Source organism: Herpailurus yagouaroundi, unplaced genomic scaffold (assembly GCF_014898765.1).
Source record: "Herpailurus yagouaroundi ecotype Mexico unplaced genomic scaffold, PumYag 190, whole genome shotgun sequence".
NCBI lineage: Eukaryota > Metazoa > Chordata > Mammalia > Carnivora > Felidae > Herpailurus > Herpailurus yagouaroundi.
In genome coordinates, this window is record NW_024412421.1 from 19,132,940 (window position 1) to 19,160,669 (window position 27,730).

The following is a 27,730-nucleotide window of genomic DNA, read 5'->3' on the forward strand; positions in this document are numbered from 1 at the left end:
TCAACGGATGCTATTCAGGATTAGTTAATGATCTCCTGGATTATTCCACCCATTTTGTGCTTTTTAGGGGATACTTGTTCAACAATACAAGCCAGACCCAATCTCAAGGTCTAAATGAAGGGTCCTAAAAGATGAAGTCCAAGCAGGATTTCCAACTAGGATTCTAAAAATAGAAACTGCAAGTTAAACTAGGTCTTTAGACTATTTGGTAGCAGCCATTTGTATTTGGCCCATCAGTTTCAGAAAACATTAATTCAGAGTTGTTTAATCTCCTCTTTTCACATGTATGTATGTTAATTTTCAAGCTAAAAAATTGAGTGAACATTGCCATTATTTGTTTTTATACTCACTTTCTTTCCGCTTCTGTAACTTGGACAAAAAGCTATTGTGAAGATTAATCAAATTAGCATGTGTACACTGCTTGGCATATAGGAAGCACTTGGTAAATGTTTTCTACATTCTTTTCATCTATGACTTATCTGCATATATTTATCTCTAGCAGTTCTGAATGGTTTTGCTTAATTTTCTCAGGGGGTAAATGTTTTGTGGTTATTTCTAGTGTAACTTTGGGGAATACATGAATTCATGCAAACAGGAAAAGTGAGAGGAGGATAGAAGACATTTCCTTGCCATTTACACATTTAAATAGAATCCTAATGGTGTATCGCCTGGAAAGTGTGGCCAAAGTCACTGACAACTATTCCTAACCAGTGACCCTTTCACAATGTAGAAGTTAGTGGAATTGAAAAAAGCCAGAAATAAATGCATCAAAGTATAAACAGTGTTTTATTCAGAAATGCTTTGAGTTTTCTAAAATTTTTTTGCAACAAAAAATGGTAATTTTAAATGAGAGGAGGATAAAAAACATATTTTATAAATACATGATGGAAAATAATTTTACCATTCTGAAATAGCTCTTAATGACAGAGTTCCTTCTATAGTAAGCATTTTTACTACTAAAAGTATATGATTGTACATATATATATACATGTTTTGGATTACTGTCCTGAAATTTAGTGTTGGGCTAAAGCAGCTAACTAGCCAAATACATGAAAATTAAACAATTGTTTTCAATAGTAGATTTCAGCAAAGGAGGAAAATGTGACTTTTCTTCTCCAGTATCCCAGAGAAATGGAAGGGTAGGGTAATTCTGAAAGGAGAAACAAGGACAAGAAAGGTTCCAGACTGTTCCAGGAGGGAAGACTTAGAGATAGCATTGTTTTGTTTTCCATATAATCCATTGACCCTAAACATGAGGCATTGAGATATAAGAACACAACAACACACACATACATTTAATTTTTTTTTATTATGCCCTTCTCCTCCGGTGCTGTCTCTTTTGCCTATTTCCTTTCCTCCTGAAAATTGAGTTGCTTCTGGGGTCAGGTGAATGGACGTGACAAAGGTGAGAGAAGGGCAAAAGTGACTCAGCCTAACTACCACTGGAAGGGAGAATTATCAGGGAGCAACAGAAGTAGAGAATTGACTGCAGATATTTCTATGTCAGACTTTGTAAGGAGGAAATGTATGATATCTATGAATTATTTAATATAGAGAACATCTAGTGCCCATGGGATACTTTGTTCTTATTCTCAGACATCTTACTTTTTTTCATAATGTTTATTTATTTTTGAAAGAGAGACAGAGCATGAGCAGGGGAGGGGCAGAGAGAGAGGGAGACACAGAACAGGCTCCAGGCTCTGAGCTGTGACCACAGAGCCTGACGTGGGGCTCAAACTCAACGAGCTGTGAGAACACGACCTCAGATGCTTAACTAACTGAGCCACCCAGGGACTCCTCGGGCATCTTAAATGGGAGTTTCAACCCTGCCTATCTCATGGGTGACCCAGGTAACATGTTTAAGGATTGAAGTAATAGATATATTTCCATTTGTATCTATGAGATTCCTAGTCCTTACCAATGTGCAGTTTCATAATGTGGTCTTTTCCTTGCAGGGCATCCAGTATTTATGTTCACTCCAAGACCTGAATTTATATTATAACAACATTCCTTCATTAGTGGAGGTGTTCCGCCTACAGTCTTTACCCTTCCTCAAAGAACTAGATTTGAGACTCAATCCTGTTGTCAGGAAAGATACAGATTATAGGCTCTTTGCTGTGTACACGCTACAAACTCTGGAGAAACTGGGTGAGACCCTCCTCCCCTGTTCCTTGTCCCTGAATTTACATTAAACCAGCTGCCTCCTAACTTTCTGGGTGTTGGCCTAGAGTGTGCACTGGCAGGATATATTTGTTTATTAGTCAATATTTATGTAACTCTTTTGTGTTGGCAGGATGTATGGCAAGTCCTTTTTTTATTGAATGACAACCTGTGATTTTTATCAGTTACTTCCAGCTTTAGTTTTCTTCAGTTGATGGTTTCACCACCACTTCCTCTCCAACAAAGAGTTTCCAGTTGAGATTTATTTTTCCAGGTGCCCCAAATTTGCAACTATATTAGCAATAGAAAATGAATACGACTCTCTGGGGCTTAGTTGGTAAGGAATAATAATTATACTTTCAAATGAGGTAGTCCACATTTCTTTATAATTTTATTGTTGAAATTGAAATATACATTTCTTAATGATACAAACTTGGATTTCACATGCCCCTAGGAAAGTTATTATAGGGAAACTAAATAATGTCTGTCAGAAACAGTGTAACTTTTGACATTAATATTAGGTCTTTTGGATTGTTTGCTGCAGTAAACTACTCTCCTGCAGGGGTAATTACACCTATGTGGCAGTTGTTGCTATGGCATCCCTGTGGTCTCCCTGAGTTACTACTTGCTCCAGTGACAACATAATAGCAGTATTTTGTGACCTGTCTCTAACAAAAGAATATGAGACTGATCTTTAGTTTTTACTCTGTGAATATGTTTTTCTGACTTACTGCTGTTTACTCCAAAAAAGAAACATGCTCAGACCACGCTTTTTGCCTCCAGATGACCGAGCAGTGCGAGCAAGTGAGAGAAAAGCTGCCAAGCTGCATTTTAGTCAGTTGGGCAACAGTGAAAATTTTCTTTTAGAGGTGGAAAAAAGGTAAGACAATCCTTTACAAAAAAAGTTTTAGTTTGGTTCTGGACATAGCAGTGAATTACTGCTTAATGTTTTCACTTTCCAGTAGAAATCTCCACACAAGTTTTAAGAATCCTCAGATCAGGAATAAAAGTATCTATTCAATATATTGAGATTTATCTAGGACGAGAATCTGGCCCTCAGGGGGAGCATTTCTGCTTTGTTGAACCATCGTGTCTGCTTTGGATATGATTGTTGAAAATTCTCTAGAGCTGCTGTTCAAAGCTTATAGATAGGGATACCATGAAATGACTTATAAATGCTTACCAAATCTTTCTTGGAGTTATAAATCAGTACATGGTCTTTTCCTATTGAATTAGAAGGTTTACATTACCACAGAGATAAATTTGTTAGAAGGTAAGGGAACCATTTTCCTATAAAACTTTTCTAAAAGTTTGTAAAAAACTTTTTCTACAAAAGTAAACAGACCTTGAAGCTCTACAGTATTGGAAAGGTAGGTTTTTCTACTTCTTGTTACTAAAATCTGAACAAAATAAGATACCATATCTTCTACAAAACCCATGCTCTTTATCTTAAAAAGGTAGCTTTATTTTTGAAAAACGGAAATCCATTACAATTTACATAATACAGAAAAATACAGTGAAAAAAGTAAAAGTCACCCCATAGTCTGCTACCAAGAGTTAACCTCTTGTAATGTTTGGTATACATCCTTATAGACATCTGTGTACCTACTTATAGACACATGTACATGTGTCTATTAGTATTGTTTTCTGATGATAAAAGTAGTGCATGCTTGTTATTGAGAACCTGGAAAGTATAGAAAAACCATAAGAGGGGTACCTGGGTGGCTCAGTTGGTTAAGTGTCCAACTTTGGCTCAGGTAATGATACCACAGTTTGTGGGTTTGAGCCCGACATTGGGCTCTGCATTGGTGGTGCGGAGCCTGCTTGGGATTTCTCTCTCTTCCTCTCTCTGCACCTCCTTTACTTGTGCTCACTGTCTCTCTCAAAATAAATAAACAAACATTTAAAAACCACAAGAAATAGACAAGCAACTCATAATTTCACTACCCAGAAATAAACACTAATTATATTATGGTAAATATCCTCTTAATCTTAGGTATGTGTATGTGTGTGTGTGTGTGCTTATCTCCAATGTTACATGTTATATAATGGATATCTAAATACGTATTAATAATAAAAATAATACATATATAATATTTATTTTATAGTAATTTGCTTCCTATATGTACCATTTTCAGTTTGTTAAGATATCATGAACACATCTCCACAGCATTAAATATTGTTCCCAAAATGAGTTTTTCTTTATTTGTTTATTACCTTTCCCCACCATGAGAACTAGGACTTGGCTTGTCTTATTTATTGCAGTATCCCTAGTGCTTAGAATAGCCTGGCACATACAAGGTATTAAGAAACAATTTGTTGAATAGTGAATGAATGAAGTCAGTGTCTGTTGGTCTTGGATCCTTCTCTTTGCCTATCTCTGCTCTTATCCCTTATAAGTTTTTTTTCTTTTCTCTTTTAAGTTTATTTATTTTGAGAGAGAGAGAGAGAGTGAGAGCACAAGTGGGGGAGGGGCAGAGAGAGAGGGAGAGAGAATCCCAAGCCGGCTCCATGCTGTCAGTGCAGAGCCCAATATGGGGCTCAAACTCAAGAACCATGAGATCATGACCTGAGCCAAAACCAAGAGTTGGACGCTTAAACACGATTGAGCCAGCCAGGCACCCCTAACCCCTTATATGTTTATAACATAGCCCTCAGAGGGCATTTTTAGTTCCCTATATATTTTTTTCGTTCTCTATTTTTTTAAGTTAATTATTTTGAGATTTTTACATAGAGTAAAATTTATCCTGCTGTAGAAAGAAATGGAATGTTTCTAAAAAGTTATTTGTATATATATATTGTGACCTAATTCTTATTTTAATTCATTGGGGGTACCCTGTTTACTGTAGAAATACAGAGATGAATTAATGTGTAACTGAATACATTTTCTAGTAAGGCAGATAGTTAGCACTATCATATTTCTGTTTAGTTATCACATAGTGATTGCAAAACCAGAGGTAAAATGGTACTCAAGTGCCCAGTCCTAACATTAATATCTTAGCTCTCCAATCTTGGGTAAATATTTTTTTTTAAGTTTGTTTGTTTGTTTGTTTGTTTATAACCAAGTTAGTTAACATGTAGAGTAATGATGATTTCAGGAATAGAGTTTAGTGATTCATCACTTACATACAACACCCAATGCTCATCCCAACAAGTGCTCTCCTTAATGCCCATTGTCCATTTAGCCCATCCCCTCACCCAACACCCTGCCAACAACCCTCAATTTGTTCTCTGTATTTAAGAGTCTCTTATGGTTTGTCTCCCTCTCTGTTTTTATCTTATTTTTGCTTCCCTTCCCCTATGTTCATCTGTTTTGTTTGGGTAAAGATTTTTCTTTAAGTCTTTCTGAGTCCCAGTTCCTCCAACCTATAAAATGGAGATAATAGATAATAGGGGAGCTTTTATGATTAAATAAAATGGTGGGTGTAAAGTGCCTAGCTCATAGTCTAGGCTGTCTGTACTTCCCAATCTGTACTTATTGTAGTTATATTTTACTATACTACTTCAATCAAATGTAAAACTTGCCTTTCTTGTCTGTTTTTGTTTTTTTAAACTAATGGCTGTGGTTGTCCACACTGTAATTCTTGGCAGCAGAACCTTCCTTTCTGTGTCCTATGAGTTTTTTAATTCAAAAGAAAATATTCCCTTAATCATTCAGACCTAAGTTTGTGTCAAGAAAACGGTGTCTGAATGTTCTGGCTTTCATTCTTTAAAGGCTGAACTATAGTGTCCTCCTCTCTATTTCCAGTAAAAATATTATGACCTTAAAAGTAGGGTTTAACTGGGGGTGCCTGGGTGGCTCAGTCAGTTAAGTGTCTGACTTTGGCTCAGGTCATGATCTCGCAGTTCATGAGTTCGAGCCCTGTGTCGGGCTCTGGGCTGACAGCTTAGAGCCTGGAGCCTGCTTCAGATTCTGTGTCTCCCTTTCCCTCTACCCCTTGCCCACTCACATTCTGTCTGTCTCTCTCTCAAAAATAAACACTAAAATTTTTTTTTAAAAATAGGTTTTAACTGAAACACTTTGTGAAATTAATATTTTCTAGATCATTTGGGGAAAAAATCTGATCACCATGAATTAATGTTTTATAAATAGCATTTAGTGGTGATCTCAGAAACCTTCTTTTGAGTTTTCTTTTAAATTGGGGTTTTAAATAAATTATTCTATGTGGCAGCTCTAGGGAGAAGACAATGAAAAACTGCATGACAGATGAGAGTTCTGCATCAAAAGTCAATGCTGATATTGATAACAGAGTTGAAACTGGTAAGTTTTGTCTCTGATCACAAAATGCTTAAGATATAAGTTATTTCAGTTTTTATGGGCAGTCTTGGGTAGGATGAGGACAAAATAGTTGAGAAATAACAGATTTGCAGTAAGCACAAGATTCACTGACTGTGCTTTTCCTCCCTTCTCTCACTGCCAGAAGGAGCCCTATTTATTGAGCAGGCATAAACCAGAACCTATTAAGTACAAGCTATAGTCAGAATTCAATTTCATTTATATCAGTTTACATTCAGTACATTCTGAAAGTTGCATTGCCAGCCCCATGACTCCTGAGCATTGCTTACGGTGATTGATTCATTAGCCAGAGACTGGTGACTCGTCTGCATCAATGTAGCTTAAAACCTGGACCTTCTGTGCTTCTCCACCTTGAACCTTTGCAACTGCAGAATCTCTTGTGTTTGTGTTATATTCCTGGTGAGTGTTGCCTGTAAGCACTATTGGTAGTGCAATATAATTTAAGTGGTTATACCACATTAATGGTTGTGGCACAGGCTAGGAGAAAGCTTTCCACAAGAGAATACATGCAGTGGACCTTTATGGATTAACCTAGCACTCATTAGATGACCTTTTACTTGAGAAAATTTTATTTTGTAGAGGCCTCTGTCCCCTTAAGGATATACCAAATTATTTACAACCTCTAAAAATTAATCCCTAAAATCCCAGCAATAACTGTAATAGATGGAGTATGTAGTTTAGACATTAAGAATTTCCAGTTTATAACATACTGTATTTTGTTTTCCTTACTGCTTATCTATCCTAGCTGACATTTATTGACAAGTAATTTTAACATAATTTCATGGTAAAATAAGCCATAGTGAAGTGTGATTTTTATTTTTCTTTCTCGGAAGCCTCAGTGCACACATGCCATGGAGCATGGATTGCTTTATTTCATTTTATTATTTAATTTTTTTTAATGTTTTTTTATTTTTTGAGAGAAAGATGCAGTGCAAGTGGGGGAGGGGCAGAGAGCGAAGGAGACACAGAATTCAAAGCAGGCTCCAGGTTTTGAGCTGTCAGCACAGAGCTGGACGTGGGGCTCGAACTCATGAACTGTGAGATCATGACCTGAGCCGAAGTCGAATGTTTAACCTACTGAGGTACCCAGGCTCTCCCTTTATTTCATTTTAAATAGCATTTTTTTATATTTAAAGTTTGATGAAATTCTATTGTAATAATTGTGGAAAATACTGAAAAGCATGAAGAACAGCATTGTAATCATTTATTAGCCTGTCCTCTAGAGAGATTCCCAATGAATAATTTGGTATAAACCTTCCTGTCTTTTTTCTAGGTAAAAACATTTATATATCAATTTCCAGAATGACAAAGATACACTGAAGTATAATTTGACTGTCTCTTTGTATTAGCTGAATTAAACTTCATTTATGTTATATTACATCATTAGCACACATAAAAATTCACTCCATGAATTAAAATGTTTTAAAGTGCACAGTCTCCCCTGAGAAAAAACTGCTCTGCTAGACACAGGGCCCATTTCTAAAGGTACTTGGAAGCTCCAGCTGTTGCCTGGATTTTTTTTTTAATATAAAATTTATGTTGCTACTTTGAAACGTTAAACAGCTTTGCTTTCCACTGAAAATCATGTTTGTGCTAGACCCCTGGGGATTATTGCCTGTAAGCACTGTTGGTAATTCAATATGACTAAAGTGGTTATGCCATGCTAATCGTTGTGCCACAAGCTAGGAGAAAACTTTCTGGAGGACAGTTTCCACTAGCTCAGTTCCAAACACTGCTTTCCCACCAATCATTTAGAATGGGCAGCAAAACTATTGTCTTAGATCTTCATCCTATTCTCCTAACCACATGATCTTTGACTCTTTCGAAGGTTCCTCTCTCTTTTCCCATAGCCCCAAAATAAACATACCTAGCCTATGTCTTTAGACCTCTTCTTTCTTTCTTTTTTACATTTATTTATTTTTGAGAGACAGAGCACAAGTGGGGGAGGGGCAGAGAGAGAATGAGACACAGAATCCAAAGCAGGCTCCAAGCTGTCAGCACAGAGCTCGATGCAGGGCTCCAACTCACCAACTGTGAGATCATGACCTGAGCCGAAGTCAGATGCTAAACCAGCTGAGCCACCCAGGTGCCCCTAGGCTCTCTTCTTTCTTTATTTGCCCTTATTGATCTATTTGTAAAACTTGCTTTATTCCCTCCCTCTAGATGACTCTTAAATATATTGATCTCAGGTCATCTGGCTGGCTCAGTCAGTAGAATGTATGGCTCTTGATCTTGGGGTTTTAAGTTTGGGCCTCATGTTGGGTGTAGAGATTACTTAAAAATAAAATCTTAATATAGATAGATAGATTGATCTAACTTTGTATATACTTAGAATCTCCACTAGAAAACTTTCCAGTCCTTCAACCAAACATGTTAAAAAACCAAATGAACCCCTTTCCTCCAGCCCTAAACAGTAGCTAGGGTTTCCTCAGTGTTACCACCACTTTCCTAGTACTCGGGCTTAGAACCATACTGAGATTTGATGCTGCTCCTTTCCTAAAGACCAGCTGAACATTTATACTCTATAGTATGATCCACAGTTGATGAGCCTTCCTTTTCCTTTCCTAATAGTCTCTTAATAGGCATGCGTAATAGCTATCATTTATTGAGTGTAAACTCTGGGCCAGGCTCTGTGCATTATCTCATGTAATCCTCACAACATCCTTGAAGGTGGTTATAATTATCCTTATTTTACAGTTGAGGAAACTGAGACCCAAAAAGGTAAAATAACTTGTTCTAGTCATACAGCAAGTGGCAGAGCTGGAATGCAAACTCTGGTCCATCTGTCATCAAAGTCCTCTTAAGCATTACACCATGCTACCTCCTGGTCTCTTCCTTCAGTTCATTTTGTGCTTTCCTGTCAGGTTAATTTTCATAAAACTCAGCTGTGATAATTATACTTGCCTGCTCAAAAATTTACATGGCTCCTCTCACCTACTAAATTAAGACTCCTTAATTTGACATACAAGATTCCCTTAAACTATGACCACAGTTTATATCTTCAGCCTAACCTGAAACCTGTCTCCTGTTTCTGAACTACAGTTTCCAATTCTGCAATCACATCAAACCACTGTCTCCTCCTCGGATAGTTATTCTTTTCTCCCTCTTCTGCCCCTGAACTAATTCTGTCTTGGTATGCTTTAATCAAAATCCTACCCTTTTTTAAGTGACCCAACTCAAAGTCCATTGTCTTTAGTGAAGTGTTTTTGATTCTTCAACCAAAAAAATTTTCGTGTTTTTGTAAATCCACATAATGCATATATATATATCCTGGTATATGTACTCTGGAAATAGAAAATGCAACCACTCCCTGAATCACTTGCAACATCATTAGGAACATGAGACAAACACGAAAGACCTAAGTAACATAATCCCAGGTGATGCATATGAAAACATCAAGTGAATGGTAGAGATCAGTGTTCCTCAAACTCAGCGCTAAGGACTCAGTCCAGGGATACACTCAGAGGTCCACAGGCAGTGTGAGATCCCTTACTTTTGTGTTCTTGTTTGATGCAAAAAGCTGACTTTATTCACTGTGTATTCTCAGTGTATTCACTGTGTATTCACTGTGTATTCTCCCCTGCCTCCACACACACACAGCCTCCACCACTACCAACATCCTGAACCAGAGTGGTACTTTTGTTACAATTGCTGAGCCTATATTAACGTGTCATTATCACCCAAAGCCCACGGTTTACAATAGGGTTCATTCTTGGTGTTGTACATCTTACAGGTTTGACAAATATATAGTGATATGTAGCCACCATTTTAGTATCCTACAGCATAGTTTCACTGCCCTAATCTCTGCTTACCTAGGCATCTCTTCTTCCCCTCAAACCTCTGGCAACCATTGATCTTTTTACTATCTCCATAGTTTTGGGTTTTTTCCCAATTATTTTTATTGTGGCAAAATACATATAACATAAAATTTACCATCTTAACCATTTTTAAGTGTACAGTTCAGTGGTATTAAATACATTCGTAATGTTGTGCAACCATTACCACCATCATCTCCGGAACTCTTGTCATCTTGTAAAACTGAAACTGTATCTATTAAATGGTAACTCTGTATTTCCCCCTCTCTGCAGTCCCTGGCAACCACCATTCTATTTTCTCTATGATTTTAACTGCTTTAAGTACCTCATATAAGTGGAATCATACAGTATTTGTCTTTTTGTGACTGGCTAATTTTGCTTAGCATAATGTCCTTAAGGCTCATCCATGTTATAGCATATGTCAGAATTTCCTTCCTTTTAAGAGTGAATAACAGTCCACTGTTTGTATATATCACATTTTGCTTATCCATTCATCTGTTGATGGTCACTTGGATTGCTTCCATGTTTTAGCTATTGTGAATAATGCTGTTATGAACATGGGTACACAAATACCTCTTCAAGACCGTGCTTTCACTTCTTTGAGGATAGGCCCATAATTACTGCCTCATATGGTAATTTTATTTATTTATTTATTTATTTTTTTTTTTAACATTTATTTATTTTTGGGACAGAGAGAGACAGAGCATGAATGGGGGAGGGGCAGAGAGAGAGGGAGACACAGAATCGGAAGCAGGCTCCAGGCTCTGAGCCATCAGCCCAGAGCCCAATGCGGGGCCCGAACTCATGGACCGCGAGATCGTGACCTGAGCTGAAGTCGGACGCTTAACCGACTGAGCCACCCAGGCGCCCCTATTTTTAATTTTTTCAGAAACTGCGATACCATTGTCCATATCATCTGTACCATTTTACGTTCCCACCATACAGTTGGACCAGGAATTCCAATTTCTCCACGTGCTTACCAACACGTGTTATTTTCTGTTTTTTGTTTGTTTGTTTGTTTGTTTGTTTGTTTAATAGTAGCCATGCTAGTGAGTATGAGGTAGTATCTGGTGGTTTTAATTTGAATTTCCCTAATGATTAGTGATGTTGGGAATCTTTTTTTTGGGGGGGGGCACAAGTGAGCGAGGGGCAGAGAGAGAGAAACGGGGCCGACCCAAAACAGAGTTCATGCTCACCCAAAGCAGGGCTCAAGCTCACCCAATGTGAGACTCGAACTCACAAACTGTGAGATCATGACCTGAGCCAAAGTCAGATGCTTAACGACTGAGCCACCCAGGTGCTCTGTTGAGCATCTTTCACACGCTTATTGACCATTTGTATATCTTCTTTTGGCAAAATATCTATTCAAGTCCAATGCCCACTTTTATTTATTTTTAATTTTTTTTTAATATTTATTTTTGAGAGAGAAAGAGACAGAGGGTGAATGGGAGGGGTGGGGCTACAGAGAGAGGGAAACACAGAAACTGAAGCAGGCTCCAGGCTCTGAGCTGTCAGCACAGAGCCAGATGCGGGGTTCAAACCCATGAACAGCAAGATCATGACCTGGGCCAAAGTGAGATTCTCAACCAACTGAGCCACCCAGTTGTCCCTAATGCCCACTTTTAAAGTTGTTTTTGTTGTTGTTGAGTTTTAGGAGTTCTCTATATATTCTGGATATTAATCCCTTATCATATATATGATTTGCAAATATTTTCTCCTATTCAGTGAATTTCCTTTTTACCCTGTGGATATTGTTTTTAGGTGCACAACATTTTAAATTTTCATGAAGTTCGATTTGTCTGTTTTTTTCTTTTGTTGCTTTGCCTTTGGTGTCTCATCCAAAAAAATAATTGCCAAATCCAATGTCATGAAGCACTTGTCCTGTTTTCTTCTAAGAGTTTTATAGTTTTAGGTCTTACGTTTAGGTCTGATCCATTCTCAATTTTTATATGTGATCTTAGGTAAGAGTCCAACTTCATTCTTTTGCATGAGGGGTGGGACATGAGTAGTTGCTATTGCTACTGCTAAGAACTGAACTTGACTGAAGTTAACTTCAATTTAACTTCCATGTCTTCCCCTGGAAACTGAAAGCCTTCAATAGACTCCAGAATTCCAAAATAGTTACATCAGACAGATTCTGCCAATGTAATTGTTGTGCTTGCAGAAGGCAGATGCAGAGTGTTGTTTACTCTGCTATCTTCCCTGTCTCCATAGTTTTGCCTTTTCCAGAACGGCATATAGTTGGAATCATTAAGTATGTAGCCTTTTCAGATTGGCTTCTTAGTATTATCAATTTAAGATTCCTTTATGTCTTTTCATGGCTTGATAGCTCCTTTCTTTCTAGTGCTGAATAATATTATGTTGTCTGGATATACCACAGTTTCACCTACTGAAAGACATCTTGGTTGCTTCTAAGGTTTGGCAATTTTGAAAAAAGCTGTTATAAACATCCATGTGCAGTCTTTGTGTGGACATAAGTTTTCAATTCTTTTGATTAAATACCAAGTGTTTAGTTTGCAAGAAACTGCCAAACTGTCACCCATACAATCTGCTTTTTAAAGTATCTTTTTATATACTGAGCTTCTTAAATTGAAGTTTCTCAAACTGGATTCATATTCTCAGAGTTTATGAGAACATTGAATTTGAGAAACACTGATGTGGATGGACACATGCTATAGAAGCTCAGACTGCTGGGAGCAGAGGTGAAAAGGTTTTGTAGCAGATGTGGAAACAAAGTCATCAGCCCTTAAAGGCTGGTGAACCCTGGGATAGCCTAAGAAGAGGAGGAGGGCATCGTGGTTGGTGGGATTTGTGTGAACAGCTGTGTGAAAGTGGTAATGAGTATAGCAGGTCATAGAGACAATTGAATGACCATGTAGTTTGAGTAGAAAGTTTATGTTGGGTAAAAAGGTCAATTATTGAAGAACAATGAATGCCTTACTAAAGATAATATGTGTGCATATAGCACACATACTCTGTGAATTGAAAGGGGCCCTGCTCACTCTTTTAGCCATTTCCTTTTACCTGTAAGTAGAATTACATCTAAAACATACTGATCTAATGGGTATCTTATTTTGAAACAGCAAAGGGGCGCCTGGCTGCCTCAGTTGGTAGAGCATGTTATTCTTGGTCTTCTGGTTGTGAGTTCAAGCCCCATGTTGGGTACAGAGATTACTTAAAGTAAAATCTTAAGGAAAATAGAATAGCAAAGAAAAATTCACCACAATCATCCTTGTACAAGAATGAAAGCAGCATTATCTATAATAGCTCAAAAGTCTGTCAGCTGATGAATGGATAAACAAAATATTGTATATGCATATAAGGCATATTATTCAGCTATAAAAAAGAATAAAGTACTGATACATGTACAGTATGTATCTTGAAAAAATCATGCTAAGTGATAGAAGCCAGACACAAAAGGCCAAATACTATGTTATTTCATTTATATGAAATGTCCAGAATAGGAAAATCCATAGAGACATAAAGTATATTGATGGTTGCCAAAGGCTGGGAAGGAGAAGAGAATTAAAAGTGATAGCTAACTGGGTTTCTTTTTGGATAATGAAATTAGATAGTGTTGTGGTTGACAACTTTGTGAATATACTAAAAACCACTGAATTGTATACTGTAAAGGGTTAATTATATGGTGTGTGAATTAAAACAAAGATTCTCCTCTCCCCCAAAAAACTGATTCTAGGGGTGTCTGGGTGGCTCGGTTGAGCGTCCAACTTCAGCTCAGGTCATGGTCTCACGGTTGGTGCGTTCAAGCCCCACATTGACCTCTCTGCTGTCAGCACAGAGCTTGCTTCGGATCCTCTGTCTCCCTCTCTCTCTGCCCTTCCCCTGCTCGTGCTCTCTCTCTTTGTCTCTCTCAAAAATAAACATTAAAAAAAGTGATTCTATAACACTTGTTAATTGATTAGTATGTGAGATGGGTGAGAGTCAAAGAATTAGTTTCTATCTTGAGAGATTGGTTGAGTAGTAATCCCAATAGAGATGCAGTTTGGAGTGGAGGGTGGGGGAGCATCCATAAAAGTAGGCTTAGAAGTGAAGATAATGAGTTTGGTTTAGAAAATATCAACTTCTTATTTGTCTGGGAGGGAGGCACTCCTTGAACAAAGTTCAAGAACCTTAGGTCTGGACATCAAATCAGAGATCAGAATGGAGATTTAGATTTAGGGTCATCCAGATTTAAGTGATAAAGGGAAGGTCTGGTAGCATTCAGCAAAGAGTTTGGACATTGGGAAATTTGCTTAAACAAAGAGGTGCATTGAAAGAAAAAGAACCCGTGAATCTGAAAAAGAATATAAGTACAGTAGAAGGAAACAGGATGGAGCAGGGTCTTGGACACCTGGGAAGTGTAAGTGTTGTTCCATAGGATAAGAGTAAGAGGAGGCCTGAACCCAAAGTCACAGCTTACTAACCATTCTCATTATCTACTAAGAATCAGGTTAAGATCAGTAATTTTTGCTTTACTTTTTTTTTTTTCTGGGTTACTACTGCAGTAGGAGCCAAGGAGCACAAAATTTTAAGAGCTTATAAGTAATTCTGTCAAATACAATGGTAGAAGAGCATTTCATACTGAAGTAATAGGCAATTTCAATCCCATAAGGCAACTCAGAAGTAGGAAGTATTTGGGGCACCTGGGTGGCTCAGTCGGCTAAGCGTCATACTCTTGGTTTCAGCTTGGGTCATGATCTCATGCCATGTGGGTTCGAGCCCCACACTGGACTCCATGCTGACAGTATGGAGCCTGCTTAGGATTCTCTCTCTCCCTGTCTCTCTGCCCCTCTCCCTCTCGCTCTCTCTGTCTCTCTCTCAAAAATAAATTTTAAAAAATAAACTTAAAAAAAAAGTAGGAAGCATTTTAGAGCCCCCAAATGAACTAAGGGGCCTGGATTTTCAAAAAGCTGACTTTATTCACTGTGTATTCTCAGTTGCCCTGGCTTACAGCAGCTTTCTGTTGCCAGAGCCTACAAATAAAAAACTAGCAGAAGAACACGTTGTTTGACTAAGGCTCAAGTTTTTGAAACTGTCTTAATGCTTACATAATCCTGCTAGGGGGAAACACCTCCCTAAACAAGAAACTCTTATTTTCATTTAAGTTCCCCCCAGAAGACTCCAGATCCCAGAATTCTACAATTAATAAGTATTGATCAAGAGTGTGCAAAAACTTCTGTACAAGTCTTCCAACCTAATAAAAATCCTAACTGGCTCTCTTTTTTTTTTTTTTTTTTTTTTAATGTTTATTCATTTTGAGAGAGAGAGAGAGGCAGAGAGAGAAGGAGACACAGAACACGAAGCAGGCTCCAGGCTCCGAGCTGTCAGCACAGAGCCTGACGCGGGGCTCGAACTCTTAAGCCATGAGATCATGACCTGAGCCGAAGTGCGACACTTAACCAACTGAGCCACCCAGGCGCCCCCCAACTGGCTCTTTTTGATAACAGTTTCTAGGGTGGCTAGGACTAGTATATAGTTTTGTTTATTTGTTTTTAAGATTTATTTATTTATTTATTTATTTTTTAATTTTTTTTTTCAACGTTTATTTATTTTTGGGACAGAGAGAGACAGAGCATGAACGGGGGAGGGGCAGAGAGAGAGGGAGACACAGAATCGGAAACAGGCTCCAGGCTCCGAGCCATCAGCCCAGAGCCTGACGCGGGGCTCGAACTCACGGACCGCGAGATCGTGACCTGGCTGAAGTCGGATGCTTAACCGACTGCGCCACCCAGGCGCCCCAAGATTTATTTTTAAGTAATCTCTACACCCTGTGTGGGGCTCGAACTCACAACCCCACGATCAAGAGTTGCACACTCCCTGTTCCACCAACTGAGCCAACTTGACATACCCCATTACTTTGTTTTAACCTTACCTCAACCCTAAGAGATAGGTAGTCTAGATTTTATCATCACTGTTTTACAATGGAGAAAATCAGAGAGGTTAAGCAGTTTGCCCAAGTTTACATGGTTTCCAGGTGGTGGCACCAGAACTAACTCTCAATCTTGTGACTTGCCTTCCAGTAGTATCTTTCCATAAGACATATTGCCTTTGAAATCTGGTCAGTGCTTCATTGTATGCCTTTTCTTTTAACACAGACTCAAACAAAGGACTTTTTATTCCCTTCCCCAACCGGGAAATAAAGGATTCTCTAACGAGTACTTCTGCAACCCAGGGCAATGGTATAGCAGATCAGAAATTGGACACTTACTCACTGGGGACACAGGTAATGTATTCACTTTACTGCTGATTTATTGACTACTCAATGATTAATACCAATAATTCATTGGACTCTCTATTTATGAAGGTCTAAGAGCATTTGTTTGATAAAGGCATTTTAGACCCTTTAAAAGGAAAAAAGGGCAAAAAAGTAAGTAAGTAAATAAATAAATAAAATTAAAGGAAAGAACAGACAATACAGAGGACCTTCTCGATTAATTTCAATCTCCCTTTTCCCTCTCCCCTACTAATTTGTTATCAAATGTAGTATATTTATGTATACAACTTTTAGCACATTTTATGCCAAGTATTTTGGCTCTCAAACAGATGTTTTGGCTAGTTTTAAAATTTCTCCTCTCAGTGCACCTGGGTGGCTCAGTCAGTTAAGCATGGGACTCTTGATTTTGGCTTAGGCCATGACCTTGCAGTTTGTGGGTTTGAGCCCCACATCCAGCTCCATGCTGCTTGGGATTAGCTTTCTCCCTCTCTCTCTGTTCCTCCCCCACTTGTTTCTCTCTCTCAAAATAAAGAAAATAAACATAAAATTTCTCTTTTCTATCCAATGTCTCCATCTCCTGTTACCTTACTTCCTTAAATTTTCTACCTCTGACTTTTCATTACTGAATCTTAACATCTCAAGGGTAGCTTTCCCAAAGCTGCCTGTTCATTGGAACATAAAAGAAGAAAAGTTAGGGGTAAATAAAGGTGGCATAGAAGTTGTGGACAATGGAGAGGTAGAGATTATTTATGCAAGATGAGGCAAAAATTAATGAGCTTTTAGTGAAAAAAATTGGTTAGGGGAATACAACCATTATATAAGCCTCATTTATATGAGTGAGTATGGGGCGCCTGTGTGGCTCAGTCAGTTAAGCATCCAATTCTTGATTTAGGCTCAAGTCACGATCTCATGATCATGAGATCAAGTCCCATGTCCGGCTCTGTGCTGGGCACAGAGCCTGCTTAAGGTTCTCTCTCTCTCTCTCTCTCTCTCTCTCTCTGCCCCTCCCCTGCTCTCTCTCTCTCCCAAAATAAATAAATAAATAAAATTTACAAATAATAAAGGAAATGGAGACAAAGAATAATAGACAGTTAAAATTAAATAACACTTTTTAAATTAAAAAACACAATTTCATTGAAACTACTGGAAGTGACAGACAAAACGGAAGTTAAATAGCTTGTTATATATTCTTTTAGTTTAAGAAATAAGTAGGATTTCTTCTTCTCTATAACTACCAAGCTGAAAACTTGAAGATGATATTTAAAAAAGCAAACCCTAGATGGCTTTCTCTTTTGTATTAATCCTTGCTTAATTATGCCCTAAATTAATTTTCAATCTCTTAAAACTCTCAGTAACACCTGTAGTTGATGCTCAGCTTTATCAGAAGGTAAAATAAATACAAGAGTTCTTTATTTTTATTTATTTATTTTTAAAGTTTATTTATTTTTGAGACAGAGACAGAGCATGAACAGGGGAGGGTCAGAGAGAAGGAGACACAGAATCCGAAACAGGCTCCAGGCTCTGAGCTGTCAGCACAGAGCCCGACGTGGGGCTCGAACTCACGGACTGCGAGATCGTGACCTGAGCCGAAGTCGGCCGCTTAACCGACTGAGCCATCCAGGCGCCCCTACAAGAGTTCTTTAAACAGAAAAAATAAAGTTGGAAAATGTGAACCATCTAACTTCTATGCTGAGCTATTTAAAGCAGAAAAAATACAGTATTTCACTGGTATGTCTTTTACCAACTGAGGCTATTTTGTCTTTTCAGAGAGTCTCCTTACCTACTCCAAAGCAGCTCTAGAATCTTTCTGGATTGTGGCTATTTAAAAATAGGCTTAAGAGGCACCTGGGTGGCTCAGTCAGTTAAGTGTCTGACTTCAGCTCAGGTCATGATCTCATGGTTCATGGGTTCAAGCCCCACATCAGGCTCTGCACTGACAACTCAGAGCCTGCAGCCTGTTTCAGATTCTGTGTCTCCCTCTTTCTGCTCCTCCCCTGCTTGTGCTGTCTCTCAGAAATAAACATTAAAAAAAAATTTAAACAGGCTTAAACTAGGACCTTTGCTTGAAGGTCTGTTTCCCTAGGTTGTAAGGATAGACTTGGTTACTAATAGGAAAGTATTCTGAACCCCTGGTCTATCTAGTAAGCTCATGTTTGGATACCCATTGACTGCCTTTTCCTAAACACTCAAACTTTTTTTTCATTGCAGGAAGTGGCAAGAAGGGAGGTCCCAAGTGACAATCACCAAGAAGATGGTAAATATTTTGTGCAGGGAGTATTTTTCTCCACCCTAATCAGAGAAATCCAGATGTTATGAGATTTGGGAGAAGATGGAGGTGTCTCAGCCCTAGGGCCCTACAGGGTCAACTAACTCTTTTCTGCTCTTGTAGGGGGCTGCCCTGGAAGCTTAGTGACCTGTAAGGCTTTGCTGGTTGAAGAGTGGATATTCTGACTTCCTTTGTTCTTGATTTTTTGTACTGGCTGACTGTTTCTTTTTACTTTTTCTTATCTTTCTTGTCCTCTTTTGGATTTATTATGTTTTTATTCATCCATTTTTTCCCACCTACTGGTTTATAAGTTATATACTGTTTCAATATTTTTACTATTATTCCCTAAACTACAATATGTGCCCTTCACTATTATAATTAAAAAATTAATCAATACCTTAGGCTGCCTGGGCGGCTCAGTTGGTTAAGCATCTGACTTTGGCTCAGGTCATGATCTCCCGGTTCGTGAGTTTGATCCCCTCGTTGGGCTCTGTGCTGACAGTGTGGAGCCTGCTGCAGCTTCTGTGTCTCCCTCTTTCTCTGCCCCTCCCCCCTCGCACTCTGCGCTCTCTCTCTCTCTCTCTCAAAAATAAACATAAAAAATTAAAAAATAATTAATCAATACCTTAACTTTTCTCTTGGATAATTTAAAGAACTTAAAGTACTTTACTTCTTTTACTCCCTCCCAATTTATGTATTATTATTATAGATTTTAATTCTCTATACTTTCTAAACCCATATGAAATAGTTTTTATACAGCCAGTGCTCATTTAGATTTATCTTTGTATTTACCACTTTGTTTATTTCTTTTTTTCATCCTAGATTTCCCTTTTGAGATCATTTTTCTCTAGCTTATAGTACATCTTTTAGAATTTCCTTTAGTGTGGGTTTACTGTGTTGAATTCTTGTAGTTTTTGTTTGTATGAAAATGCTTCTCTTTCACCATTATTCTTTTTTTTTTTTTTTTTTTGAGAGAGAGAAAATGAGAGTGTGAGTGGGGGAGAGGGTGAGGGAGAGGGAGAGAGAGAATGTTAAGCAGGCTTCATGCCCAGCATAGAGCCCAACGTGGGGCTGGATCTCACAACTGTGAGATCATGACGTGAGCAGAAATTAAGAGTCAGATGCTTAACCAACTGAGTCACCCAGTCACCCCCATTACCATTATTCTTAAAAAGTATTTTGGCTGGTTATAAATTTCTAAGTTGGCAGTTATTTCTTTCTGAAAATTGAAGTTATTCCACTGTATTCTTTTGTTTTTGCTTTTGAGAAGTCAGCTGGAGGTCTGTCATTCCTGCAAGGATATTGTCTTTTTTTTCTCTGGCTGCTTTTAAGATTTTCCAATTGTCTTTGGTTTTCTTCAGTTTCAGTATGATATGTGGATTTCTTTTTATTTATTCTGTTTGGTGGTTATTACACTTGAATCTGTGAATTGTGTCTCAAAAATTCTGGAAAGTGCTTCAAATGTTGTTTGTGTACTTATGTCCTGTCCTTTCTTTCTGTCCTTTTGGGAATTTTGATTAAATAAATATATGTTAGAGATCTTTACTTTGTCCTCTTTGTCTCTTATTCTTTTGTATTTTTCATCTTTGGTTTTTGTTTTTCTTTGGTCTGATCTGCACTTTGGATAATTCCTTCTGATCCATCTTAAATTCACTAACCTTGTCTTCAGTTGTGTCTAATCTGCTTGCTTGCTGAGTTCTTAATTTCAATAGTTTTATTTTTTAGTTCTATAAGTTTTGTTTCTTTTTCCAAGTCTTCTGGGTCAGTTTGTATAAACAGAAAATTTAAAGCTTTTTTAATATTTCTTTAAACATAGTAAACATAGCTGTTGCATACACTGGATGTTAATTCTAATATCTGAAGTTGTTGTCATTTTGTTTTTTCCTCATACTTGTGTTGTCTTATTTCCTTTTTTGTTCCTTTGCTTTGGTTATTTGCTATATATTTGAAAAACTATTTGTAGGAATCATTTAAAGTCTTACATAAAGGTATCTTTTCCAGATCAGATTTTCATTTGCTTCTACCAGGTACCAGGGACACTCTCATTCTGGGATCACTTTATTTTTTTTTATTTTTTATTTTTTATTTAAAAAATTTTTTTTTTCAACGTTTATTTATTTTTGGGACAGAGAGAAACAGAGCATGAACGGGGGAGGGGCAGAGAGAGAGGGAGACACAGAATTGGAAACAGGCTCCAGGCTCCGAGCCTGACGCGGGGTTGGAACTCACGGACCGCGAGATCGTGACCTGGCTGAAGTCAGACGCTTAACCGACTGCGCCACCCAGGCGCCCCTCATTCTGGGATCACTTTAATCCAAGCTCAAAGCTTGAGGTTCCCTGGACCCACTCAGATGATGCAAACCTGGATTACCTGTCAATACAAGGACTGGCTGATTTCCAGTTTACCTTTACTCTGAAGGTTGCATCCTGCTTGGGGTTCCATCTTCATATGTATGTGGGGAGGGTAGGGGAGAGGAATGGTTTGTCATACTCCTCACTTTGGGTGGATGCTGAACTTTACTTCCGTCCCTTTCACCCTAAAACTTCTGAGGGTAGAAGTGACTTTAAGTGCTAGACTTACCTATGTGAGTCCTTGCTGTCAACTAGATTTTGGCCTAGAAATTCCTTACTAGCTAACAAGCTTTTTGATGTTTATTTATTATATTTATTATAAATGTTTATTTATTTTTGAGAGAGAGAGAGAGACAGAGTGAGTGGGGAGGGGAAGAAAGAGAGGAGATACAGAATCTGAAACAGGCTCCAGGCTCCAAGCTGTCAGCACAGAGCCCGACGCAGGGCTAGAACTCACAAACTACAAGATCATGCCCTGAGCGACCTGAGTCGGATGCTTAACCGACTGAGCCACCCAGGTGCCCCCTCTTTGGTCCGTTTAAGAACATGTACCATCCCACTTTTTTAGTATCTTCAACAGGAAGCACAATCTGAATTACCTAATCTCATCATTTGTTGTTAGATTATTTTTGTTATGTAAAAATATTGTTCTACAACCTTTCCCCCACTGTATAGGCTGGCCCTGGGTAAAACGTTGATATTCTATAGATCCTATACAGATAAAAAGTGATTGGTTCCACTTTTTTAAGTTAATATGACTAAGTCAGGGATAGTATTTTTTGCTTCCTAAGGAAGACCTTTAAGCATATGAAACTCTGAAAACTTAAGAGCACAAAGACTTATAGTTGCTCCACTCTGAGGCTTTTTAGAGATGACACATATAGCTGTCTGAAAGAAATGCTTTGTAGCTAGTTAGGGATTCTCATAAGTTTTGGATTCCCTGCCATTTAATTGGCTTAGAATATTGGTTCCCAGTGTATGAACCTAGAACCTCTGAGTGAAGTTTGGGGGTGGGAATGGGCTTAGCTTTATTGCAAGAAGTCTATGAAATCATAGACTTACCAACTATTGACTATACACTGAACACATAAGATTACAACTATTGTCATATGGGGTGCACCAAATTTTTTATATGAAAAAAGCATCTAGAGGAGCTCCTAGTTGGCTCAGTCAGAAGAAAATGTGACTCTTGATCTTGGAGTCATGAGTTCGAGCCCCACATTGTGTGTAGAGTTTATTTAAAATAAATAAAATAAAATAGAAAGCAGCATTTAGAAAACTCTGATACTGCAGCTTTAGGAGGAAATTCCTAGGGAATTAGGGTGACATGAAGTTTATCTCCAGAATGTTAGAGATTCTTTACTGTTTACTCAGTATCCATCATGTTTTATTGTTGTCCCATGTAAAAAGTCCTTTTATCACTTTATGCTACTACTTATCAAAATTATAAACCATCTCTTCCTGAGAACTTTTTCTGGTAGACAGAGGTATGTCCAGTGAACAGAGGTACCCTAATTGAGCCAACAATTCTCACTGTATTTTGTGTTTTCTTTTCTCCTTGGTGGTGGTTAGAATTCAGACGCTACTCTCCTCATCAGTCCACAGTCCGATCCCCAGAGAAGATGGCTAGAGAAGGGTACCGACTATCTTTTTTGAACAATAAGTCTTCAGGTTCTTCTCCAGAAAAGGACTTGATACTAAAGGCTGATACTTACCAGCTTACCCATGATGTCTCAGTGGGTAAACGCCTGGATGTGGGTGATTCTAGCCAGATCCATCCCCATCAGTTACCTTCAGATGTTGGTCTAGAAAATTATGATAGTCATTATTCTCAAAATCTATCCCTGCATGGAAGTCTTGGCAAAAGGCCTCAGAGAAGCAAGAACTATCGAGAATATAGCATAAAACCTTCAAATGACATGAAGGCCACCACATCCCATTCCTGTGGAGACTTACTGACTTCTCTGTCAAACCCTGTCTTCAGCACCAGAAGGCTTTTGAAGCTTAGTTCAGGTAATAGCTTCCTGTCAGAATTTATATATATATATATATATATATATATATATATATATATATATATATTAAATGTTATATATAACATTTATTTATTTTTGAGAGACAGAGCACAAGTCGGGGAGGGGCAGAGAGAGAATGAGACAGAGAATCCAAAGCATCCAAAGCAGACTCCAGGCTCTGAGTTGTCAGCACAGAGCCTGACATGGGGCTTGAACTCACAAACCGTGAGATCATGACCTGAGCCGAAGTTGGGCACTTAACCAACTGAGCCATCCAGGCGCCCCTGGAATTAACATTTCTTAAATTGCATTAGGATTTTTTAAATTCTTATTTTGGGTCATCAGTAGCCCATGAACCCTCCAGAAATCTGCAGGATGTAAGTTTAACATAACAGATATATTAAAGAAAATTCATAGAAATATGAGCTCTATAACTATATGTTATTGTAGCTAAATAGCATCCCAGAACGTATTTCTAGTAGCAGTTAGTCTTCTCTAGGCACAGTCACTTCTATTCTGAGTTATTTTTTCAGAAAAAGGTAGTTTCAGGGTAATTAATTTATTCAGCAGAATTTATTGATACCTACTATGTGCCAAATGATGCTGCTCTGCAGATAAAGTAACAAACAAAAATAAAGTTCCATTTATCTTTTGCCACAATAAAAAAAAAGTTCCTACTTTTATGGAGCTTCCATTCTAAAGGGGTAAGACATGATAGACAAGTTAGCATATAAATATATGTCAAGTTATGATAAATGCTGTGAAGAAAAATAATAATAAATAATAATAAAGAGGAAGTGATGTTTTAGATAGAATGGTCAGGAAAAACTTCTCCGATGAGACGTATGGTATTTGGCAGTATATTAGAAAGTAGCTTTAAGAGACACATAGTTAATAAAAGACTTATTGAGGTCAATTCAAGAAAGAATTGAAGGAGAAGCAATAGAGTTATAAAATATATACAATGCTTTCAAGGAGATTTGCAGAGAATGGGAACTATAGATGGAGGGGGAATGGGATCAAGGAAATTCTAATGGAAATTATCCAGTAGAGGGAAAACCAATGATGCAAGAGAGAAAAGGGACAATTACATGGAAAAAAATCCTTAGGTAGTCATGAAGATAGAATCCACTCCATCAGTGGAGAGGTTGGCCTTAGATAGAAGCACAGATAGTTTAATATTTATTATGAAAGGAAGGCAGAGAATTTATAAATACAAATATAGATGAGTTGGTAGATTTAGTGGTGGGATCATGTAGATGTTTTCTTTGATTGCTTGTTTTTCTTGGCAAAATAAAGAGGTCAGAATCTAAGAATGAGGAAGGAGGAGAAGGTGTTGAAAGTTTGAGGGGAAGAGAGGTGTGAAACAGTCATTTCAGAGAATAGAACAGTGAATTGACTAGAGTAGTGTATTAGGATAGCTGGGCAGTAGAGGGCTCAGTCAAGACAGTGATCATCAACTTAAAGTGAAGACAGTGAGAAGAGATGCATGTTGTTCTCCAGCCACTGCCTACTGCCCTCATGTAGGGTTAGAGTATGTGGACAGTTGGATTTAGCCAGAGGTGGGTTTTGTCAGATAGAGGGTTGGAACAGAAAGGATCCAGAGAGTTGAGGGTGTATCGTAGGAAGATGTTATGACCATTGGACTCCAGGCGGGGTAAGGTTGTAAGTGAGACATGAGAATGTTAAAAGGCAGGGTCATCTCCCAGGCTGTTTCCTTCACAGATCTGTATGCCACAACCCATTTCAACAGTGACCCTGCTTTGCTGGTCAACGTAGAGCAACAATTATCTACCAGTCTCGGTGATGTAACACCAGCACATGGTTCTTTCCCAAACAACTCCACCCTGGGAGACTCTCTACAGACACTGCTATTGCCTACTGTGACCTCAGAAAACAGAGAGAGTTTGACCAAGGGGTCATTAAGCCCATCAAGGAGAGGATTCAAACGGAAGGACAATCTCCTTGCCACCTTGAATCCAAAGATTGGTTTCCAAGATGCTACCGGCAGTGAGGCAAGTATTGGTTTGTTTGCTTGTACAAGAAACACGTCAGATCCAAGACCACAGTGGGGTTCTGTTGGGGGTGGCAGTGATTCTGACCAAGGGTACTACAAATTCAAAGGGATTTTTGGAGGCCAGTGGTTAATACTGCCAGGCCAAAGCCTATCATTCTTCTGCCCTTGGGAAAGTCATTCCCCTTCTGCTGCATTTTCTCATTTCCATCACAGTGAGACATTCCCTAATCTACTTCCAGAGCATAAATATTATAGGGACATACTTTGATAATAAGAAGTAGCAGACAGTTTACCATAGCAGGGAATGCAGAAGTTGCTAGGGGTCTGGATTGGCTGAAGAGTGAGCTCTGTAGCATTGATATTTATAATCTTACCATGCTTACACATTTGCTCTGACCACACGTGACTAACTTGCTAGAGACCTTTATTGTGAATGCACTGCTTTTCTGTCTAGAAATTAAAATTATTCCAATTTTTTTCCAAAGTAGGAGCAAGCAGGAGATGAATTAGATTATCCAAAGGATTTTTAGCTGAGAGTGGTTCAGAGAATGAACAACAAATCAAGACCCATTCCAACATATAGTACAATAGTGTTGTACAATAGAACTTAATTGCTATTCAGTTCTTATTAAGTTTTGTCACTGCTTTTGCTGACATCCCTCCATGAAGAATGCCTTCCATTCTCATCTGTTTGAATATTAATTTTTCTTCAGGTCCTAGTTCCATCATAAAGCCTTCTTCTCTTTAAAGGAACCACGCTTACAGAGCCCTGTCTTCCCTTGAACCCATGATGTTTTGTCATATGAACCATTTGTCATTCAATCATTTACTACCCTGTAAGGAAGCAGAGGATTTAGTAAAAAAAAAAAAAAAAAAAAACCAAAACAAAACAAAAACCAGCTACTACATATTTTGCAATTTTTGGACATTTTTTTGCACATTGGCATGGGTTTACAAGGTTTTGTTTTGGTTTAGTTATTGGGTTTTTTTACTCTAAATACTATTCAGTTTTCAAATTTTTTGGAGGTCGTTATAATTTTTATGCACTAAAAGGGGCAGTCTTGTGGTACTTTCTTGGCTTTTTGGTCCCTTTTTTCCCATTTTCAGCCACTGATGCCTATTTTTCCAGGCAACAGCACTGTGTTAATGTTTTTAGGGTGAAGGTTCAGCAACACTTAGGATATTTGGGATGCTATGTTAATAACACATATTCTAGGAATTTCTTTAATGTTTTTATTTATTTTTGAGAGATAGAGACAGAGCATGAATGGGGGAGGGGCAGAGAGAAAGGGAGACACAGAATCCAAAGCAGGCTCCAGGATCTGAGCTGTCAGCACAGAGCACCACGTGGGGCTCAAACTCACAAACTGTAAGGTCATGACCTGAGCTGAAGTCAGACATTTAACCAACTGAGCCACCCAGGAGCGCCATCTAAGACATTTTTTTTAACCTCTATTTCAAGTTACAGGTTTAAAAGAGGAATTAAAACCTCAATACATTTTCCTGGACCATCTTAAAAATTTTCATTTCTCTTTTCCTTTTAGATACTATTTGTTTAATAAAGTTTATTTTGAGAGAGAGAGGGCGGGAGAGGGACAGAGAGAGAGGGAGAAGAGAATCCCAAGCAGGCTTCGTGCTGTCAGCACACAGCCCAATGTGGAACCTGAATTCACAAACCATGAGATTGTGACCTAAGCCGAAATCAAGAGTCAGATGCTCAACCAACTGAGCCACCCAGGCGCCCCAATACTATTTTTCTTTATATGGAAAGCTATGAAAGAGCTGCTTGAATATAAATATTTAACAAATACACCTCAGTTTCTAGAAAGGCATTAGTCAGAAAATTGCTTAAAAGAACATTTACAAAGTTAAGAAAATAATTGCATGATACACAAAATTAAACTGAACATGAATTTGTGTTTAGAAATTTTGAACAACTGACTTTGGAATCATAGGCCAAATATAAAAATTAATTTAAAAAAAAGCCATGAGGTGGGGCATCTGGGTGGTGCAGACTGCTAACCATCTGACTTCAGCTCAGGTCATGATCTCACAGTTTGTGGTTCAAACCCTGCGTCGGGCTCTGTGCTATCAGCTCAGAGCCTGCTTCGGATTCTGTGTCTCCTCCTCTCTCTATCCCTCCCCCTCTCACACTCTGTGTCTCTCTCTCTCAAAACTAAATAAACATTTAAAAAATTTTTTTGAATAAATTTAAAAAAACAGGCACAATTTGTTGAAAATTAAAAGATTTAGGGACATCTGAGTGGTTCAATTGGCTAAGCATCCAACTCTTGGTATCAGCTCAGGTCATAATCTCATGATTTGTGAGTTCAAACTCCATGTCCAGCTCTGCATTGACAGCACAGAGTCTGCTTCGGATTCTGTCTCTCCCTCCCTCTCTGCGCCTCTCTCTCTCTCTCTCTCTCTCTCTCTCTCTCAAAATAAATAAACTTTAAAAAGTTGTTTTAGGGGCGCCTGGGTGGCGCAGTCGGTTAAGCGTCCGACTTCAGCCAGGTCACGATCTCGCGGTCCGTGAGTTCGAGCCCCGCGTCGGGCTCTGGGCTGATGGCTCAGAGCCTGGAGCCTGTTTCCGA

At 38.3% G+C, this 27,730-nt stretch overlaps 1 protein-coding gene across 9 annotated transcripts in view; it reads left to right on the forward strand.

Moving 5' to 3' along the window:
• Window positions 1-27,730, forward strand: part of LRRC36 (leucine rich repeat containing 36) — a 60,153-nt gene that overhangs the window by 13,004 nt on the left and 19,419 nt on the right. For 5 of the 9 annotated variants that reach the window (XM_040498305.1, XM_040498302.1, XM_040498306.1 and 2 more), the window contains exons 3-9: window positions 1,956-2,148; window positions 2,944-3,040; window positions 6,333-6,421; window positions 16,368-16,495; window positions 18,695-18,740; window positions 22,677-23,117; window positions 24,845-25,134. In XM_040498305.1, the coding sequence (XP_040354239.1) occupies window positions 1,956-2,148; window positions 2,944-3,040; window positions 6,333-6,421; window positions 16,368-16,495; window positions 18,695-18,740; window positions 22,677-23,117; window positions 24,845-25,134 (1,284 nt within the window). The remainder of the gene's footprint in view (window positions 1-1,955; window positions 2,149-2,943; window positions 3,041-6,332; window positions 6,422-16,367; window positions 16,496-18,694; window positions 18,741-22,676; window positions 23,118-24,844; window positions 25,135-27,730) is intronic. The other 4 variants (XM_040498308.1, XM_040498309.1, XM_040498307.1 and 1 more) reach the window with 3 other exon arrangements.